Source organism: Lissotriton vulgaris, chromosome 11 (assembly GCF_964263255.1).
Source record: "Lissotriton vulgaris chromosome 11, aLisVul1.2, whole genome shotgun sequence".
Classification (NCBI taxonomy): Eukaryota; Metazoa; Chordata; class Amphibia; order Caudata; family Salamandridae; genus Lissotriton; species Lissotriton vulgaris.
This window is the reverse complement of record NC_141699.1, coordinates 770,070,099-770,091,148: the sequence shown is the minus strand read 5'-3', so window position 1 is coordinate 770,091,148 and position 21,050 is coordinate 770,070,099. Positions and strand designations below refer to the sequence as shown.

The 21,050-nt window shown below is 44.6% G+C and overlaps 1 protein-coding gene across 1 annotated transcript in view; it reads left to right on the top strand.

Annotated features, from left to right (window-relative positions):
• Positions 1-5,942, top strand: part of TM4SF20 (transmembrane 4 L six family member 20) — a 63,537-nt gene extending 57,595 nt beyond the window's left edge. Inside the window, exon 4 of the mRNA XM_086943893.1 lies at positions 5,130-5,942. Within this exon, the coding sequence (XP_086800019.1) occupies positions 5,130-5,445 (316 nt within the window). The 3' untranslated portion in view covers positions 5,446-5,942. The remainder of the gene's footprint in view (positions 1-5,129) is intronic.
• Positions 5,943-21,050: the final 15,108 nt, after the last annotated feature.

The window sequence follows — 21,050 nt, the reverse complement described above, 5'->3', positions numbered from 1 at the left end:
GAACCACCTGGATAAAGAAAATAATGCTCACAGTCTAAATACCACATACCATGTAACAACAAAAATAAAGGGGCCAGTCGTCATTCGAGGTGACAAATGAAGAGGAGATGGTACCAAGAAGCGACTATCAAGCCTATTTACAAATCAGAAGCCGGCATTTAGGACAGACAATGACACAAGCCAATGTCAAATATGGGCGGAGAGTTGGCGGGGCTTCTATTCCCTACTCCAATAAAGCAGATCGACAGAGCAGCGCATGTGCGCTGGCTCAGGCTAGACCTAAAAAAGAGAGTGAAACAGATTAGGGATGGAAGTAATAGTGAAAGGAAGGACATGAAAATGAGGAAGAAGCTGTGACAGGAAAGAAGGGCCACAAGATGGAAGAGTAGATGCAAGGGTCAAAGGACTGATGGATGGAAAAGTCAAACAGTATTTACATGGGTGGGTGAAAGAAAGTGGCTGGAATGATAAAAGGCTGGATAGATGAACATCTGAAAAAGAAAAGGTGAAAGGAAGGATTGGTGGTTTGTTAAAAGTATAGTAAATTTGTGGATAGATGAAGTGTGAGTAGAATGCATGGATGGAAGACTGCATTCATGAAAGGGTGGATGGATGCAATGGTGAAAGGATGGATGGATGGAAGTATGAACAAGCATTGGAAATGCAATATGTCTCGCATTAGAAAAGTTGGAGCTATTGGTCTTGTAAATGACACATATTTTATTTATGTGTTGGTTTGTAAAATAGCTAAATTGATAGCTTTGTCATTTACAATGCCAATAGTTATAACTTTTGCAAATGTGACACCTATAGCATTTGTAATGCAATATGTTTTATTTACGTGACTTATATGTATTCATATTACAAATAACAATGGCCTTTATTTTTTTATAATTAATACTTAAATAAAAAGTTATTGTAATTTATAATGGCAATAGGGGTGTAGAGAGAGGGGTGTAGAGAGAGAGGGGTGTAAGCGTGGTGTAGGGAGAGAGGGGTGTAGAGAGAGAGGGGTGTAGAGAGAGAGGGGTGTAGAGAGAGAGGGGTGTAGAGAGAGGGGTGTAAGCCTGGTGTAGAGAGAGGGAGGGGTGCAGAGACAGAGGGGTGTAGAGAGAGGGGTGTAAGCGTGGTGTAGAGAGAGAGGGTTGTAGAGAAAGAGGGTTGTAGAGAGAGAGGGGTGTAGAGAGAGCGGAGTGTAGAGAGGGAGGTGTGTAGAGAGGGAGGGGTGTAGAGAGGGAGGGGTGTAGAGAGGAAGGGGTGTAGAGAGAGGGGTGTAGAGAGAGGGGTGTAGAGAGAGGGGTGTAGAGAGAGAGGGATGTAGAATGGAATATGCAGGCTGTACATTACGCTGTCACCCTGAAATTCACGGAAGCTATTATGTTTTTATGTGCTCCTGTCTTCAATGTGCATGCCAGTGGGGCACGGGTCCCTTGATTATATTATTTTATGTATCGACTCTGTTTTTCAAAAATCTCATAACTCAGAAGAGTCTCTCATAACTCAGAAGAGTCCAAAAAGGAGAAATGGGCGTTAGAATAAATATAGATTACATTGAAAAGCTTAAAATATATAAGTAAAACCACTGGAGGTCAAGAAAAATAGCAGGATCACCACAAAGAATTAAACTGAACAAATGGAAATGTATATTCGGCATTCAAGTAAATCACTGCAATAGAATAATCTCAAGAGACAAGAAACCTGATGGAGAGACGCAACACCAACACAAATCCAGTAGCATTAAAATATTTACAATAAAAGTGAAGATAATCAGCAGCTCGTAAAAATGTGATTCTTGGATAACTGCTGCCAAATGGAGGGCAAGAACGCGTTAAAATTACAAAAGCGGTAAAATCGGTGCCTGGCTTAATCAATCAATCTTGGGCAAGAACAAAAGCGATTTGAAGAGGACATGACAGGAAACAACAACTGAACAGAAGACTCAGCCCGCTGTATGGCAAATAATTTTAGAAATGCAAGGTTGGCGATGCATCTAAAATGGGATATGGTTTACCTGAAAATTTCTCATTTCTTAAAAGTCTCAGCACGGTTATAACGTGAATAAAAAAATATGTGAAACAGCCTCAGAATGAATTAATCGTATCTAGGAATTCATAAATCACCAGACAGGATAACTCAGGAGGTTAATGCGCGCAATATAGGAGAGAAAATGTGTGCGCGCGCCTGACCTCTGGCCACAGACCTCAGACACAGCTTACAGTTAACTTGCCTGATTGATACCGAGGGTTGTGAATAACCTGAAGCGATCACTGAATTTAGAGAAGATACCACAGAGGGTTAATTTGTTTATAGCAGGAGTTCTTGTTGTAATTGCAGGTAACAAGTTCCAGTCCTTGCAAAATAACGCAGTGGGCTATGTCTTTGGAGCAAACATCTCCATGCAAATGGCGAGATTTACGTTTGAATATGTGCGAGGTATTTTCTAAAATGAGAGCGTTTGGTAGTAATTAATACCATTATTTAGTTACCAAAAAAACAAAAACAGTAAGACGAACAAGACGGAGGGCATTGCTGTGGGGAGGGGGGAGGAGAAATGCGAAACGACCGCAGCAGGGGGCGGAGCGGGGAGAGCGGCGATGGGGGAGAGACACGGGCCATAGTGTGAAGCAGCAGGGGCCTTTGTGCCACAGACCTCAGACACAGCTTACAGTTAACTTGCCTGATTGATACCGAAGGTTGTGAATAAGGTAACAAGTTCCAATCCATGCAAAATAACGCAGTGGGCTATGTCTTTGGAGCAAACATTTCCATGCAAATGGCGAAATTTACGTTTGAATATGTGCGAGGTATTTGCTAAAATGAGAGCGTTTGGTAGTAATTAATACCATTATTTAGTTACCAAAACAACACAAGATCACAGCGAAATAAGGAAGTATAACTTGAATCCTAAAACAAAGGTGAATGAACACAGGCGTGCTGGCCACAGAATATGCAAATCGGTTTAATGCAGCTCTACGCAAGACCACAGTATTGACATTTGACAGGAGTATACACTTATGAATTCTGTGAAACGTACATGTGCCCTTCGGTTTACTTCTCTCTGCTAGAAAAATAAATACGTAAAGTACACTCTGAGAGCACCAGATATAGAAAAAGCTTCAAGCAGCTATGGCATTTCTTCAACAGGAAAGTGGATTCGGCTGGGGGGGTGAGGGGGGGAGGCGGTTTGTTTTAGAAACAGAGGAAAACAGGAGGAGGGGGCAGTCGGTTTTAAAAGACATTGTGATGGTATGCGTTGTGAATGTATGTGTAACGTCATACATTCCATCACCACAGAACCTACGGAAGGTAAAGGCCGATCTGGAAGTCTTTTTAGCTGTTCTAAAGTTATCAATTGTTCCTCTATTATGACTGAATGATGTGAGTAAATACCGAGCTCTATGTTCAGACAGCCTTTCACTTTTTTGTAGGTAATGTTTTATCGAATTATAAAATGAACTTTTCATGACAATCGGCAAATCAGTGAATTCACGATGTAAAAGACATGCCCTGCTCTAAATTGAAGCAATTATATCCGTGCTACGCCTCTGTTCATCCCTAGGGGTACCACCCAGAAAGAAAGCAGTACCGGGGGATGGAGGGGGGAGGGGGCGGCGAGGCGATGGTGATCTACATGTTCTGGTGGCCGTACAAAAAGCAGAGCTGCATTTATCGACCTGCACAGTTTATCGAACCTAGCCATTGTGCGATCGATGAATCTGCCCCTGTCCTTCCCTGTTTCTATTTATAGCTGAATAAACACAAGGGCTGGGTGCCCACGAGCAGAGTGCAGGGTGCAGCCAGCAGACGCCCACCCTTGGGCGAAGGCGCCAGAAACCCAACAAGGGTCAGGGGAGAGAGACTAGCACGAAGCAAAACATATTCTGCGGTAATCTCGGAAAATGCACACTAATCAGAGCAGATGAAAAACAATCACGCTCCACACGGATTGTGCTAGTTGGGGAATAGAAATCAGCCTGTGGTGAATGGAAATGGCCATTGCAAGAAGAAAGACTAACACGAGTTGATGTCATCAGGTCCAGGCTTTGGTCAAGGTAGCCAGCAACAGAACCTGTAGTGTCGAAGCACGATTATCCTATAAGTTTTGTGCTTCTTCTGGGCTTGTGCTCTCAAGTGAAGTTAATGGCAACCAGGCAGTCACTGGATTCTCAAAAACAGAGTGTCCCACAGATGCATGGCATTCACTTGGGAGGCGAGGGAGAGAGGAGAAATACGAGACGGCCTTGCGGCCGTGAGACGTGTGAAGCAGGGGGCGGGGGGAGCGGATGCCTTTGAAGTGAAGCTAAGCTTCACTTCAAAGGTGTGTGAGGAGTGCTGCTGAGGGAACAGACGGCGATTTGATGATGTGCATGCGCATTTTAGGTCAATGCGCTTGCGCATTGACCTAAAAGCCACGGGCACAGCACCAAATCGCCCAGTTAGGTAAAGTCTGTTTAAGACGCTATAGTCTCGCTCTGCTCAATGCGCTTGCGAGACCTAAAAATGTATAGATAGATGGATGGATTCATAAAAGGCTTAAGGGAGGGTGAGCTAGATGGATGGAAGGCGGTACGACGGGACCTCATCTAGAGTGGGCAAGGCTTACTCGCTTTTTTCACCTGGAGGCGTTTGAGGTATGGATCAAAATGGGGGTGATATATTGTTATGGCTAATCCCTTGTCCAGACAGCATTGTAGATATCAATCACACAAGCAGGTGCAGTGCCGCCAGGGCCATGGGTTCTCAGTGGCCCACTGTACACAATTATGGATGTGTTTTGTTACTTAAACGAGGCCAGTAGGTTACAAGGCCCGGTTACTAGTCCATAATTTAAAGACCCCAAAATATCTGCCTCAACAATAACATTATTCAGGCATTCCTTTTGTCATAAAATGAACCATATTAATTCCTGGATGCGAGAACAGTTAGAAACTGTTTTGTTTCCAAAGACGGTATTTCTGTGGTCTAAAAGGAGGATGTACCTTGTAGGTATTCATTTTGTGGGACCAATACCTTCAATAACTGGAAATAAGCATATTCAGTAATTCTTTACTTTGGAAAAATTACCAGTAGTGTTTTTATGATCTGTGATGAGTCACTCTATTGAGCTAACATTGTCATTTCATTCTCAGTTCCTTTCACATGCTAAATTTCGACCTGTACTGGTTCATGAATGGAACTTGTTTGTCCGCATTGGAACCACCAGCCAGTAACGGGACAAGACTTGCAAACTTACTGGACAGAATCCCCGGGTTCGACATTCCCTCCTTCGACCTCCCCCGCATCGATATCAATGAAGAGCTTCAGAAAATCCTCCATCTCACAGTATACGTTGGTCTTTCAGTCGTTGGCATTGTTGAGATCTTAGTTAGCGTTAGTCAGGTGCTTGCTGGACTTTTAGGGTTTCTCTGCGGAACCTCCAAGAAGAAACGAAACCATTCTGTGTAGATGAGAGAGAAAAAATACTTTAAAACTATAAAAGTGCACCTGGAGCTGGCATCCACCATGGAGGTAAAATAAAGACATTTTGCATGTTTTGACAACTGTGATAGCGTATTATGTCAAAAAGAAAGTGAATCTTTGTTGATTTGATTAACCTACCATTCAGGAAAAAGTACTGTAAAATAAATATAGCGTATGTAACTACTACCTGTAAATTACGATTCTTAAATGTCATTACAAGGTTCTGCTGACATGGTGGTTCAAATGTCCACAGAATGCCAGTATGCCATTCTAGGTCCACGTTGTATCTTTTACATCTCTTTGTATGCTTTTATATTATGTTGATACATTTGTAGGCATACAGTTGATTGAAAATTCATAATATATCATTCATGGCAAATACATAATTTACTTGAAACGTGAGGTGTTATTTGATAACAATATCTAAACTTAAATTATTGTGTATTCAATGATGGTTTTGAATATAGATACATAAACAAAAAGTGTATTTCGCTTCACTTGCTTTCTTAAAGTTTCTTGCCTCTTTTCTCACCCCACACCCTGGTATATCCCTGTGTCTATTCTCTTGTTTTTCCTGTACATAGCCCCCCTCTGGGCACCATGACAATGCCAACATTCACATGTATTACAAGGTTCTTCAACACAGGACTAGGGGCCAGATGTAGGTAGCCCTTTACTGATCGGAATCGGCCGAAAATACCGATTTTCGGCCGTTTCCGATCGGTAAAGGGCTATGGAGAAGTAGGGGCACATATTCGGTAATTTTACCGAATCGTTATTATTACCGAATCGGTAAATTTACCGATTCAGTAATATTTACCGATTCGGTAAAATTACCGAAAATGCAATGTGGGTAGCCAATTTTCCATTGGCACATGGCTTTCAGAATCGGTATTTTACCATGGAATACAAATCCATGGTAAAATACTGATTCCTGTGTACATGCACATCTGTGCATGTACACAAGTGCCATGTGACAGACAGACGTGCCCTTAGGGCATGTCTGTGTGCCACATTGCATACATGCCCGTTTTGGGGGTGCTAGAGGGTGTCAAAGTGACACCCCCTGCACCCTTGACAAATTCGGTATTTACCGATTCGGTAAATACCGAATCGGTATTTGAATTGAATCCTATGGGCTTCAAGGCCCATAGGATTCAATAGCAAATACCGATTCTGTATTTACCGAATCGGTAAATACCGAATTTCAAGGTATCGGTAAAAAATCCAGATGTTGGTACCTACATCCCATTTACCGATTTTGAAATACCGAATCGGTAAAATTCGGTATTTCAAAATCGGTAAATGGAATTTACCTACATCTGGCCCTAGGACTGTTTATGACCAGAAGTCACGCTAGTAGATTTCCCTTAAAAAAGATGTTAAATGCATGGAATCATCTTCCAAAAGACGTTGCGGACACTGAGAAAGTATTAATAAAACAAGCGTAAGATCTTAGAGTAACAAAGTGTAAGGGCAAAGACAAAGGTGGAGACCAAGTAGAATCTGCTTTGTAGCTTCAAGAAGGTAAGTTGATGTAATATATGGGTCTGAATGTCTGAATTACCAGATATTATTAAGGTCCAGGAGTTCTGGAGGTGACAAAAATTGCCATTACCAAGGGAAAATGACTGTCCAGGTATAACATGCACAGAGTTAAACTTTTTCCAATTAAACATTCTCCAGGTAAGCATAGTTTTTCTTCCATTGCTGCCATTTTGTTGTTACCTAACACATATAATAACCTGTCTTAAAGCTGTCATGAAGATCATTCAAAATTGCCTGTTGTACCAAAAGTATTGATAAACAAACCAAGAACATTCTGGCAAACAACCACTCATCATATGTAGTGAGATGACCAGGTCTCCCTATAACTTCATGTTGGTGTACCTGGCTGGATCTCATTGAACTGGAATTTAATCAAGACCAGTGATCTGACCATAATTGTGGAGACAGGAAAGAGGAACCTTCCAGAATTGCCTAATATTTCAACTTTGCCACATCTTCAGCAATACTTGTACTAAGATGACTTAGTAAAGTATGCTTTGTTACATTACTTTACAGTCAAGGCTAAAGGGCACCTCTGCTGCCCTACCTCCACATCGAAGTACTGATGGTCATTTTAAGAAGTGAGGGGATGGTAGTAAGACAGTTCACTTATTTTTCATTACATCATGTTGGGATGCTGAAGTCATGTGCAGAAAATGTTGTTTTCTCAATCAAAAAAGTTAAATGCATGGTTAACATACAATTCTGTTATTCTTTCTGTGTTCATACGTAAAATGCTTTCACAGTGACAGCAATGCTCTCAGAGAATTAATCAGCACACCTGTCAAACTCATCTATGCAAGGACCAATTTATTTTAATACAATCATCTAAAAATGAATCCTCACCAGTGTGTGAAAATAGACATGGTAAATGGAGAAATGTATGGATTTAAAATGGTAAATGCAGTACCCTTCCAGCAAGAAGTTACACTGTCCCAAATTGCACTTTATATTATTTCTTTATATAAGGTTTTTTAAACCTGCTCTATATTGTCATGATACTAAAAAAACACATTTTAGAATACATGTTTTTAATTTCCCTATAATGTGCTTTGCTATTAAAATATGACTTAGACAAATAGTTGCATATAACACGTTTTTATTGTACAACATTATCCAGGATAACAACATACATTTTTCAAGATATTTACTGGCTTACCTGCAGTCTAAGGCAAATAAAGAATACTAAATGGATGACACTCAAATACTCCAGAAGATTGTTTCTAAAGAGTACTAAAAATCAATAAATAAATCAAGTAATATAAAAAACCCAATAACAAGTAAAATTGGTTTAATTCTGTTTATCAGTATTTTTTTCTGCAGAGGATGGAAAGGTCTCAAATATTAGTTTCAGTGGGAAAAGTCATGTTTACCTTTTCCACTTGATGGATCTGCACGAACCGTGCCATGCCGAACCCAAATCGGATGAGATTTTGTTTTTGGAAAGTTTGTAGTGATTCATCAAATAAGATCTAAGTCAAAAAGAAACCAACAAAAAGTTTTTAATATGGAAACTCATACCTGACCATATATATTTCCTACTGGCAGTTGCCAGTAGGTAGTTATAGTTAGGATCATGTTTCCAAAGAATAAGCCATTTTTTACTTGCCTATATCAATGGCGCCATTTGACGAATCTTTATGAAACTTTCCAAACAAAGTGCCCCACTGGTTATAGTTGTGAGATGAAAGTTTTGGGCGGATCATCAAGTAGGGGCGGATAAAAGGGGGGTGTCAAAAAAATGTGTTTCCCATGTTAATTCCAATAAAGTCTTTAGACACTCCTGCAGCCCAAACCGATGGATGGATTTACACCAAATTTGGCAGAAAGGTAGATTTTGTTCTGAAGATCATGCTTTTTTTATTTGATGTTTATCCTTTCAGTAGTTTTGGAGATACTAAAGGAAACCCAGATTTGTATATCTGGGACGTCCTGAGCACAGATCTCATGGTGGGGATTGTTTGCTTTCCTACACTTCAACAAGGAAGCGTTAGCAGCCATCTTGGGACAAATATACATGATAGCACCCCATTGAAATGCATTGTAGTGAATGGCAGGTTTTGAGGGTCATAAAAAATGAGAACATATAAAGGGTAATAACAGATTTTAGTTACAGTATGAATCATTAGATGATGTTACCATGCACATTTTGGGAATTGAGGTGTGTTCTAAGGTGATTATACCCTGTGGAAAAGCCTTCTGTGGGATTTCAAGAATCATGTTTGAGAGAAAAATGTTATCTCATGATTTCCCCGTAGAGATTATGGAATGTGCTCCAGAAGCTAAAATGAGAGCTTATTTTCTGTAAATGCACACTATCTTCCTCAGCCATATGAAAATAAAGTCTGACATTCCCAGTAAATCACGTACTACCAACAGGAGCAGCCTGCCTTTTGATTCCCTTGTGTTCTACTGCAGCCTCCCAGAGTGTTCTAAAGAACAACTAGAGTGCTAATAGTGTTACATATGACAAATGTATGTCACACCTGAAGATATGTTGATATAATTAAACAAACTGGTCAAACTTAAAACATTTAATTGAGAAAGGAAAAAAATGAGGGTGTTCATTTTGACATAGAAATTATTGTTAGTGCTATAAAGAGAAAAAGAAGGGCACATTTTAAGTGAGTTATCGAATATCTTCCTCTTGTATTTTATTAAAACATTTTGACATGCAACTTGCATTTTCAACACCAGAAGCAGACGGCCAGTTAACTCGCTCAAAGTGGTGTAACAATAGCCCCTGCTGCCCCTATGGTGCAGGGGGGCCATTGAGCTCCAGGGGACCCCCTCCTGCACTGTGTATGGGTGGTGGCTGAGAGCTCCTGACTGGGTCGGGAGCGAAGGGGGTCCCCTCAAGTTTTCTTGCGCCACTGCTCCCTGGTAATCAGCAGCTTTCTACAGTGTTGTAAAGAGCAACTAGAGTGCCAAAATTCAGATTTTATGCCAATAGTGTGGCACATCTGAATGCCATCTTGATGGAATTAAAGTAGAAAACTGAAAGCATTTTCTACTGAGAATACTGCAGTAAATGAGGAAATTAGGGAGCTTCATAACAAATAAATCTTCCAAGATGGAAGCAAAAGCCGAATACTACACCAACAGGATAATGATCGCTGAGTCCCAATCGAAGGAAATTTTCTCCACTGTCCATGAACTTGCCTCATCCACCAGAGCCACGGTTACCATCCCCCTTCCCAGTCCCTCTGTGACTCGCTTAACGAGTTTTTTATAGACAAAGTTGTTAAAATTAAACACAACATTCCTCCGCCCTCCTCCACTTTTGTTAACCCTTCCCCTCCCCCACCATTGTTAAACTGACTAACTTCCCATTACTAACCATCGACACCCTCCTTCCTCTGCTTCATTGTGTCAAATCAGGCTCTCCCCTGGACTTTGCCCCTGCTTGTATCCTTAGGGAAGTTTACTCAGCTTGTCCCACTCCCCCTTTGACCCTCCTTAATGATTCACTTGCACACGGTTTTGTCACAGTCCACACAAATCGGCGGTTGTCATCCCAATTTTAAAAAAACTGGACGCCGATTCTTCCTCCCCCTCCAACTACCGCCCCATTTCACTCCTCCCTTACCTTGCAAAAGTTCTTGAAACCCATATCACCTCCACTTTGAGCACTCATATTGAGGCAAATCATTGCCTCTCCCCCTGTCAAGCCGGCTTCCGTCCCCTGCATTCTACAGAGAAAGTGGTCATTTCAGTCATGGACAAGCTGCGCGAAGGTATTGACATCAACCTTCCGCAAGCCTTGATTCTCCTAGACCTATCCGCCGCTTTTGACACGGTGGACCACTCCATCCTCCTTAACCGTGTCAGGGCGGCGGGCATAGAAGGCTTAGCCTTCTCTTGGCTGGAATCCTTTCTCGCTGGGAGAACTCAAGCGGTCCGTTTGACTGGCTTTGCTGCGGCCTCTCGCAAGGTAGAGTGCGGGGTCCCTCAGGGCTCATCACTTTCCCCTCTTTTGTTCAACCTTTATATTTTTCCCCTCATTTTTATGTTACAGCAACTGGAGGTCACCGTGTTCAATTACGCGGATGACCTCCAGTTAATCTTCAATCTGTCTCACTCACCCTCATCCGCCCTGAACGTCCAAACAGTAATGACGTTCATTCAAGATTGGATGAACTGCAGCCACCTCAAACTTAACCCAGACAAGACCGAGCTGGTCCTGACCGGAGGTGGTTGCAGTCCATGGTCCCCTTCCTTTTGGCCCCCTTCCCTTGGTGTCCCTCCACTTCCTGTGTCCAAAGTAAAAACCCTGGGAATCCTTCTTAATCCCCAGCTCACTGTCCACTCACAAGTCAGTTCTGTGGTTTCTTCCTGCTTCTTTTCCCTTAGAGTAATTAGGAAAGTTTCCCGTTTCTTTTCTCCCTCAGCTTTAAAAATTATCATGTTGGCCATGGTACTGTCCCGTATAGACTATGGCAACATAGTCTATAATGGGGCCCCTGCATACGCGATCCATCGATTACAACTGGTGCAGAACCAGGCGGCCCGCCTGATCCACGGCCTACCTAAATATCATCGGGTCACTCCACTACTCAAAACACTGCACTGGCTCCCTGTGAGAGAGCGTGCCCTGTTTAAACTCGGCTGCCTCACGTACCAGGCTAGATTGGGCACTGCTCCCGAATTCATCTGCTCTCTCATTAAGCCATACTGTCCAGGCAGAGAACTTCGCTCGGCTCATTTGGCCCTTCTTACCATCCCTCGCTTTAAAAAGCAGAAGGCGGGCGGAACGAGATTCGCTGTCCTGGCTCCAACCTTTTGGAATTCCCTTCCGGTTAGCCTACGCACCTCACCTTCTTACCTTCTGTTTCGGAAGAATCTTAAAACCTTCCTTTTTACGCAAGCCTACCTGACTTAATCTTTTAGCTGCTGCCGCCCACTGTTCACCACTAGCGCCATGAAACCGCTGGGTATACGAGCGCTGTACAAATGTTTTTAAATTCAAAATTCAAATTCAAGATGGTCTCCAGAGAAAAAAGAGCCTAAATATAGCACAAATATCACTTAAATGAAGCCCAAGTATAGCCCAATTTTAGAAGTGTGCAAAACACGTAATGTTTTTGTTTTTGTGCAGTTTTATATAGCACAGACTTGACTCAAAGGTGTAGGAGTGCTTTACACGAGCATCAGTTACATTACACAAGGACACATTCAGTTTGGTTTTCGGTATGGGGAGATGAAGTGATTTTTGCAGAATCACAAGATGTCGAGCTTACATTGAAACTCGAACCTGGTTCCCCAGTTGCAAAGTCTGCAGCTTTGGCTGTAACGTCATATCCCCCCCCCTAAGTGTACCACATAATCAAGTGATCAACTGGATAATAAAACATACATATAGAAAATTATTTTAAAGTGCTTTGTCGTTATTTGAGAACTCAGAAATAATTTCCTCATTTCAGTTGTTTAGAGCACTAACCATACTTTGTATGGGAATAAGATCCTCTCATTGAGGATGGTGCAGAGACAACAAGCTGACCACGCTACGCAGGTGAGAGGGCCAGTGGTAGAAAATCGGACCATGGAGGACAGAGTAAAGGGGGGCAGGAGCAACAAACCAACCATGTATTATAGGCAAGCGTGGATGTGCAATAAAAAAGACCATTGAGGGCAGAAGGAAGAGGGAGTGGCAGTACAACCATTCATGGCAACAGACCCGATTCAGGCAGGAAACTCCAGATGTTCTTAAGCCTAAAAGAGGTTTTTTTTCTGTCTCCTGCCTAAAATCTTCTCTTTTTGAATGTAAGTCAAAGGGAAAAATCAATTCTCCAGGTTTTTTTTTCAAAATTTCCCTCTTACCAAGTTAAAAACGTTGGCAAGTATGTACATTGGATAACGGAGGGCAGGAGCAATGGCTCAGAGACATGGACTAGGATAAGAGAGGGCAGGAGGGAGATGGGCAGAGTCACCAAACTGGTCTCACAGGGCAGGTGTTGGGGTTTGCAGCAGCACAATACACCACACAAGGCAAGTGTGATGGCATTTCAGAACAACTGACCATGGAAAGCAATAGGGAGGGGGCAGGGCCATGCACATTGACAACACAGAGCAGAGGAGAAAGAGGCAAGGGCAGTAAGCTGGCCATACCGGACAGACAGGAGGGACAGTCGCAGCATAATGGACCATGAAGGGCAGGGGAGGCGTCAGGGGCACAACAGCAGACCAGACAAGGCAGGAAGGAGGGGAAAGTGATCTGCAAATGGAAGACAGAGGGCAAGGCACAAGGGGGCAGGTCAGGAGCAAGAAGCTGGCCATGAAAGGCAGGTGGATGAGCACTGGAAGCACAACATACCATGGAGGGCAACAGTGAGACTATAATAGCACACATAAAGACAACGGTGGGTAGGTGGGAGGGGATCAGGGGTAGCAAACTGACCACACTTTGCAGGAGGGAAGGGCTGTGGCAGCACAGAAGACCATGCATGGCAAGTGGGAGGGTTAATGGCAGCACAACAGCCATTGTGGGTAAAAGGGATGGGTCAGGGGCATGTACAAAGGACCATGAAGGACAGAAGGGAGGAGTAGGGGCTGGACACAGACAAAAGAGGGAAGGGGCTTCACAATAAACTATACAGGGCGGAAAGCAGGCACAGTTACAGCACAACAGAGCATGGAGGGTAGAAGGGAGGGGTAGCAAAATGGATCATGGTGGACAGCAGGGAGGGGATAGGGGCATGGAACTTGGACAGGCAGGGTGGAGATAGCAGAGCCTGATGGGGCAGTGGCAGCTCAACAGAGCACTCAGAGTAGATAGGAGGGTGGCAGGTCCATGGAATATGGTGTTCAGAAAGATGGGAGCAGGGCCATGAACACAGACTTTGGAGGGCTAGGGGAAAGAGATTAGGGGCACAAAGATAAGCACAGAGGCTAAGCAGGAAGGCAATGATGGGGCATAGAATAGGGGAATGGAGGGCAGGAGGAGTAGGCAGGAATATCAAGGTAAATGAGGGCAGTGGCAGCACGTCGGATCATGCAAGGCAGGGGGAAGGAGGCTTGTGTATGGACTCGGACAAAAGACAGCAGGGAGGGGGTGGATGTGGCAGCAAGCTAACTGTTTAGGTCAGGCGGTAAGGACAGTTGCAGAACAACAGCCACACACAGCTGGAATGACAAAGCAGGGTCATGGACTTGGACAATGGATGGCAAGGAGGGGGGGCAGGTGCCGCAAGCTTGAGTGGGGCAGTACAATGCAAGACCAGACCCTGCATTCTAATCCTCCACCCTCTGTGCATTGCAAGGGGCATCTTACTTAAAAATAAAAAAACTTAGAAATTCAATGAAAAAAAACCCAAAGGTTACAGGGACATTATAGTTAGGAAATAGAATTTAAAAAACCTTAGAAATTCATGAAAAAACAAAGTTTACATAAGCTTTGGAGTTAGGCTCAGATTTCACTATTACAAAACCACTACAATTCAGCTGTAATAGTTATCTGAACTAACTATAACTTATGCCCCAGCAATGCACTGCTTATTATCTCACGTAAGACGTCATCATGACAGGTTAGCTGCTCCCCATGTGGGAAAGCAATGCCGGCTCCCGCAGGAGGTGGGTAGCCGGCGGGACCGTGGGGGGATTGGGGACCACACCACGGTCCCCAATGGTGAGGCCAGCCCCGGGGGATGGGGTCCCCGGGGCTACCAGTGGCCCTGGAGGGGGGCCACGTGGCCCCCCTCCCCCATTAACAATTTTTTTTTTTTAAACAAAATTGACAACATTTATATTTGGGGGTCTGGCCCTGAGGATGGGGTCCCCAGGGCCCAAAAAAAGTAAAAGGAAGGGAGGCGACACAGCACCCCTTTCAAAATTTGTTTTTTTTTAAAAGACGCAATCGTCCCTAGGCGCCGCCCCCTCACAAACACACTCTGCAAACGCACCCTGTGGCACGTTTTAAATTGGGGAATTAATTCCCCTTCAGTACTGGGGGTCCCTGGGGGCCAACTAGCCCACCAGCTACCTCCAGTAAGCGCCATGGAGCTGCTTTGCAGAGTGTTGTCAAAAGGGGCGTGGCCTCTGAACACCTCTCTGCAACGCAGCCTCCTGGCGCATACTGGAGGTACCTGGTGGGCTAGTTGGCCCCCAGGGACCCACAGGATTGAGGAGGAATTAATTATCTAACTTAAAACGCGCTACAGGGTGTGTTTGCAGACATATCTCCTCAGGCCACGCCTCCTTCCTTCACCACTGTGCAAACCCTGTGGGGCGTTTTAAGTTAAGATTCTCTTTCAGTACTGAGGGTCCCTTAGGGCCAAATAGCCCAACAGGTATCTTCAGTATGCGCCAGGGAGCTGCGTTGCAGACAGGTGTTCAGAGGCCATGCCTCTTTTTACACCTCGTTGCAACGCAGCTCTGTGGCGCTTACTGGAGGTACCTAGTGGGCTAGTTTGACTATAGAGACCCTTCGGATCGAAGGGGACTTAATCTCTCAACTTAGAATGGCGAAATAAGTGCTTCTCTAGGTAACGGCAAAGACTTGTCAATTTGTTACTGTATGATATGCAGAGGATAGCCTCACCTTTTAAATAATGTAGCAAGCTCCTGCAGATGGACTTTACAGGTTTCCTCATAGCTACAGATGCGTCTTATTCTGAGTGCTTGGCTGTAGATGATGCTCAGTTTAGTGTGGGGTGAGTGACATGAAATCCAGTTTAGACACAAATGAGCATCTGTGGGCTTGTGGTACAGATCAGTTGTAATTTTTTGTTCGTACATGGTGAGTAGCACATCCAGAAAAGGGAGATGATACTTTTATTTAGTATTTCTGCTGGTAAATTTGATGGTAAGATGGATATTGTTGATATAAGACCTTTAGAGACTATTCCCAACAGTGGTTGCAATAGCACGATGCACTTCACCTATATCAAGGTGGCAAAAGTAACATTGGGGCTCCGATGTTACTCAACGGGTTTATTTTGCTCTTGTCCGTCAACAAATGACAATAAAAAAGCTTCTAGAAGTCTTAAGAATTGAAAAAATAATAGAAAACAAAAACAGAAACATTGTAACTTGTAAAGCTGCTTTTCAGTATAATAAGAAACAATCGAGTTTAAACACTTGGTTTTGCACTATTATACACTTGTTCTTTCAGGATCGTTGGTTTTACATTAAAAGTATATTGAATATTATATGTTTTAGCCGGAATGTCAATAATGTGTTAATGTAATTTTCAACACAAGTAACTGTTTGTAGTTTTTAACTCAAAACTTTCTATTTCCATACGAGTTGTAGGCTGAAACATGTGACTATCTAATGTCCTTATTTAAACCAATGTCCTGAGTACTGACTGTGTCATGTGATCAAGCGCTCTGGGCAGCGCGAAACGCGTCATGGCGATCTGAAGCACAAAAAATAAAACTTCACTTGCACCTACTTTGGGTCCGTATGCGTTTCTGCAGCTTTCGTGATTCTGTGAAGAGATCGGAAAATCCTTGGGATATATATATATAGTGGCCACGGCTTTAATACATCGGAGCCTTGAAACCCTGGTAACAAGAAGGACACAATTGAAACGGGCACTGAGGAAGGAAAAACTAAGTCTGAAACGCGTCTGCCTAACGTTTCAGGGACCCTTTTGCTTGCCAGCGCTTGTATCATCATTAAAGCAAATTGTTTGTATTCCCCGGAGCTGGTCACACTCTTTCTTTTTTTCGAAGAAGAGACTGGTGGTGTGTATTGCCAGCAAGTAGGAAATGCTGGCTGTGTGACCGCACTCTCGTTCAGGAGCTACGCGTAGAAACCTACATCTTTTTTGGAACCTGCACGCAACTGCATACGCGTCGCCCCCCCGGTGCAAGATTCCCACATGGAGGTGATTGGTGCCTGGGGAGAGAGGAGGCAGAATGGATCTGCCTGAGAAGGGGGACAAACAATTGGCTTTTACCTGCTGTGTGACTGCTGTATCGGCGTTGCAACACTGTCCAGCGATATTGGAGGGCAGCACTTGCTGTCTTTGCCGTCTCTTCACTGCAGGAGCGCAATCGGTGTACTTCAGCGCCCAGCATGCTGTTGGGCCGCAGGAGCAGCGTGAGGTGCCTGACACCTGTGAGGCAAAGGCGGGGTAAGTGGTCACGTGATAGGGAGTGGCCACGGCTTTAATACATCGGAGCCTTGAACCCCTGGTAACAAGAAGGACACAATTGAAACGGGCACTGAGGAAGGACAAACTAAGTCTAAAACGCGTCTGCCTAACGTTTCAGGGACCCTTTTGCTTGCCAGCGCTTGTATCATCATTAAAGCAAATTGTTTGTATCACCCGGAGCTGGTCACACTCTTTCTTTTTTTCAAAGAAGAGACTGGTGGTGTGTATTGCCAGCAAGTAGGAAATGCTGGCTGTGTGACCGCACTCTCGTTCAGGAGCTACGCGTAGAAACCTACATCTTTTTTGGAACCTGCACGCAACTGCATACGCATCGCCCCCCCCCCCCCGTGCAAGATTCCCACATGGAGGTGATTGGCGCCTGGGGAGAGAGGAGGCAGAATGGATCTGCCTGAGAAGGGGGACAAGCAATGGGCTTTTACATGCTGTGTGACTGCTGCATCGGTGTTGCAACACTGTCCAGCGATATTGGAGGGCAGCACTTGCTGTCTTTGCCGTCTGTTCACTGCAGGAGCGCAATCGGTGTACTACAGCACCCAGCATGCTGTTGGGCCGCAGGAGCAGCGTGAGGTGCCTGACACCTGTGAGGCAATGGCGGGGTAAGTGGTCACGTGATAGGGAGTGGCCACGGCTTTATTACATCGGAGCCTTGAACCCCTGGTAACAAGAAGGACACAATTGAAGCGGGCACTGAGGAAGGACAAACTAAGTCTGAAACGCGTCTGCCTAAAGTTTCAGGGACCCTTTTGCTTGCCAGCGCTTGTATCATCATTAAAGCAAATTGTTTGTATCCCCCGGAGCTGGTCACACTCTTTCTTTTTTTCGAAGAAGAGACTGGTGGTGTGTATTGCCAGCAAGTAGGAAATGCTGGCTGTGTGACCGAACTCTCATTCAGGAGCCACGCGTAGAAACCTACATTTTTTTGGGAACCTGCACGCAACTGCATACGCGTCGCCCCCCCGGTGCAAGATTCCCTCATGGAGGTGATTGGCGCCTGGGGAGAGAGGAGGCAGAATGGATCTGCCTGAGAAGGGGGACAAACAATTGGCTTTTACCTGCTGTGTGACTGCTGCATTGGCGTTGCAACACTGTCCAGCGATATTGGAGGACAGCACTTGCTGTCTTTGCCGTCTCTTCACTGCAGGAGCGCAATCGGTGTACTACAGCGCCCAGCATGCTTTTGGGCCGCAGGAGCAGCGTGGGGTGCCTGACACCTGTGAGGCAAAGGCGGGGTAAGTGGTCACGTGATAGGGAGTGGCCACGGCTTTAATACATCGGAGCCTTGAACCCCTGGTAACAAGAAGGACACAATTGAAACGGGCACTGAGGAAGGACAAACTAAGTCTGAAATGCGTCTGCCTAACGTTTCAGGGACCCTTTTGCTTGCCAGCGCTTGTATCATCATTAAAGCAAATTGTTTGTATCACCCCGAGCTGCTCACACTCTTTCTTTTTTTCGAAGAAGAGACTGGTGGTGTGTATTGCCAGCAAGTAGGAAATGCTGGCTGTGTGACCGCACTCTCGTTCAGGAGCTACGCGTAGAAACCTACATCTTTTTTGGAACCTGCACGCAACCGCATACGCGTCGCCTCCCCGGTGCAAGATTCCCACATGGAGGTGATTGGAGCCTGGGGAGAGAGGAGGCAGAATGGATCTGCCTGAGAAGGGGGACAAACAATTGGATTTTACCTGCTGTGTGACTGCTGCATCGGCGTTGCAACACTGTCCAGCGATATTGGAGGGCAGCACTTGCTGTCTTTGCCGTCTCTTCACTGCAGGAGCGCAATCGGTGTACTACAGCGCCCAGCATGCTGTTGGGCCGCAGGAGCAGCGTGAGGTGCCTGACACCTGTGAGGCAAAGGCGGGGTAAGTGGTCACGTGATAGGGAGTGGCCACGGCTTTAATACATCCGAGCCTTGAACCCCTGGTAACAAGAAGGACACAATTGAAATGGGCACTGAGGAAGGACAAACTAAGTCTGAAACGCGTCTGCCTAACGTTTCAGGGACCCTTTTGCTTGCCAGTGCTTGTATCATCATTAAAGCAAATTGTTTGGATCCCCCGGAGCTGGTCACACTCTTTCTTTTTTTCGAAGAAGAGACTGGTGGTATATATATATATATATATATATATATTACCTACTGGCGGTCGCCAGTAGGTATATATAGTTAGGATTTTTTCCCTATGGGATTTCTGAAAATTCTATGTCTAATAACTTTGGCGTTTGTGGACGGAATCGGCTGAAATTTTCAGGAAAATGGCACATGTTGTTTCTGAGCAGCTCCTGGAAATTTGGGGGGGGTTCGTCAAGGGGGGACCGAGAAAAAAGGGGGGTCCCAAAACGCGTTTTTCCCATGTTAATTTCCATAGGGCGGTTGGACTCACTTTTAGCCCGAACGGCTGAATGGATTTCCACGAAACTTGGCAAAATTGTAGGGACTGTTAGCCCGATGTGCCTTTGCTAGGTCTCAATATATGTGCTTCAGTGGATTTTGAGAAATTAACGTTTAAATCAAGATATATATCTGTAACAGCGCTCCGGGCAGCGATCCGGTTAGCGAACTTTTCGCGTATCGGAACTTTGCGATGCGAAGCTGATTGGCTCTCCGGTGTCTGTCAACATTCTAAACAGTCCGGAGCGGCCGCCATCTTGTCTCTCGGTAGGATCGAGAGACAAGAGGAGGTCAAAACAAAGGGGGAAATGAAGGAAAGGGGGCAAGGTAGACCCCTTCTGACCCCCTAGGATTGATGAGGGGGATATTATAGAGCCACACGGGCCCAAAAAAATATATAAAAAAAAATACGATTTTTTCGCCGTAGAGACGCGTCTTGGTACGCGAACCGGGCAGCTAACCGGGCAGCTAACCGGGCAGCTAACCGGGAAGCTAACCGGCAGTGTAACAGGAGTCTGAGGAGTAGCTGATTGGCTGTCAACATTGTAAACAGTCCGGAGCGGCCGCCATCTTGTCTCTCGGTAGGATCGAGAGACAAGAGGAGGCCAAAACAAAGGGGGAAATGAAGGAAAGAGGGCAAGGTAGACCCCTTCTGACCCCCTAGGATTGATGAGGGGGATATTATAAAGCCACACGGGGCCCAAAAAAAAAAAAAAAAATCTGATTTTTTCGCCGTAGAGACGCGTCTTGGTACGCGAACCGGGCAGCTAACCGGGCAGCTAACCGGGAAGCTAACCGGCAGTGTAACGGGAGTCTGAGGAGTAGCTGATTGGCTGTCAACATTGTAAACAGTCCGGAGCGGCCGCCATCTTGTCTCTCGGTAGGATCGAGAGACAAGAGGAGGCCAAAACAAAGGGGGAAATGAAGGAAAGAGGGCAAGGTAGACCCCTTCTGACCCCCTAGGATTGATGAGGGGGATATTATAAAGCCACGCGGGGCCAAAAAAAAAAAAATCCGATTTTTTCGCCGTAGAGACGCGTCTTGGTACGCGAACCGGGCAGCTAACCGGGCAGCTAACCGGGCAGCTAACCGGCAGCGTAACGGGAGTCCGACATATTGTGTTTTTTGAACGTTTGTGATATGTGCACGTGTGGATTTTGTCTAATTAAGGTTAAAAAAATATATATATATCTTTAAGCGTGTTCTGGCGCGCTTACGTTTTGGGTTTGGTTTGCGCTGCAGAGACGATACGTCACGGTTATGCGATGCATCATGAGGCGTCTCACGGGCTACGAGATACGTCACTTAATAAAGAATATATTTTACAGCTATAGATATTAGTTTTTAAAAAACCAATGAAATTCACAGAAAAAACCATAGGTTATAGACCATATATAGTTAGGAATTTGCATTTACAAAACCTTGAAAATTCACTGAAAAAACCGTAGGTTATAGACCATATATAGTTAGGGATTAGCATTTACAAAACCTTATTTTATTTGCACAAAACCATTGAAATTCCATATATAGTTA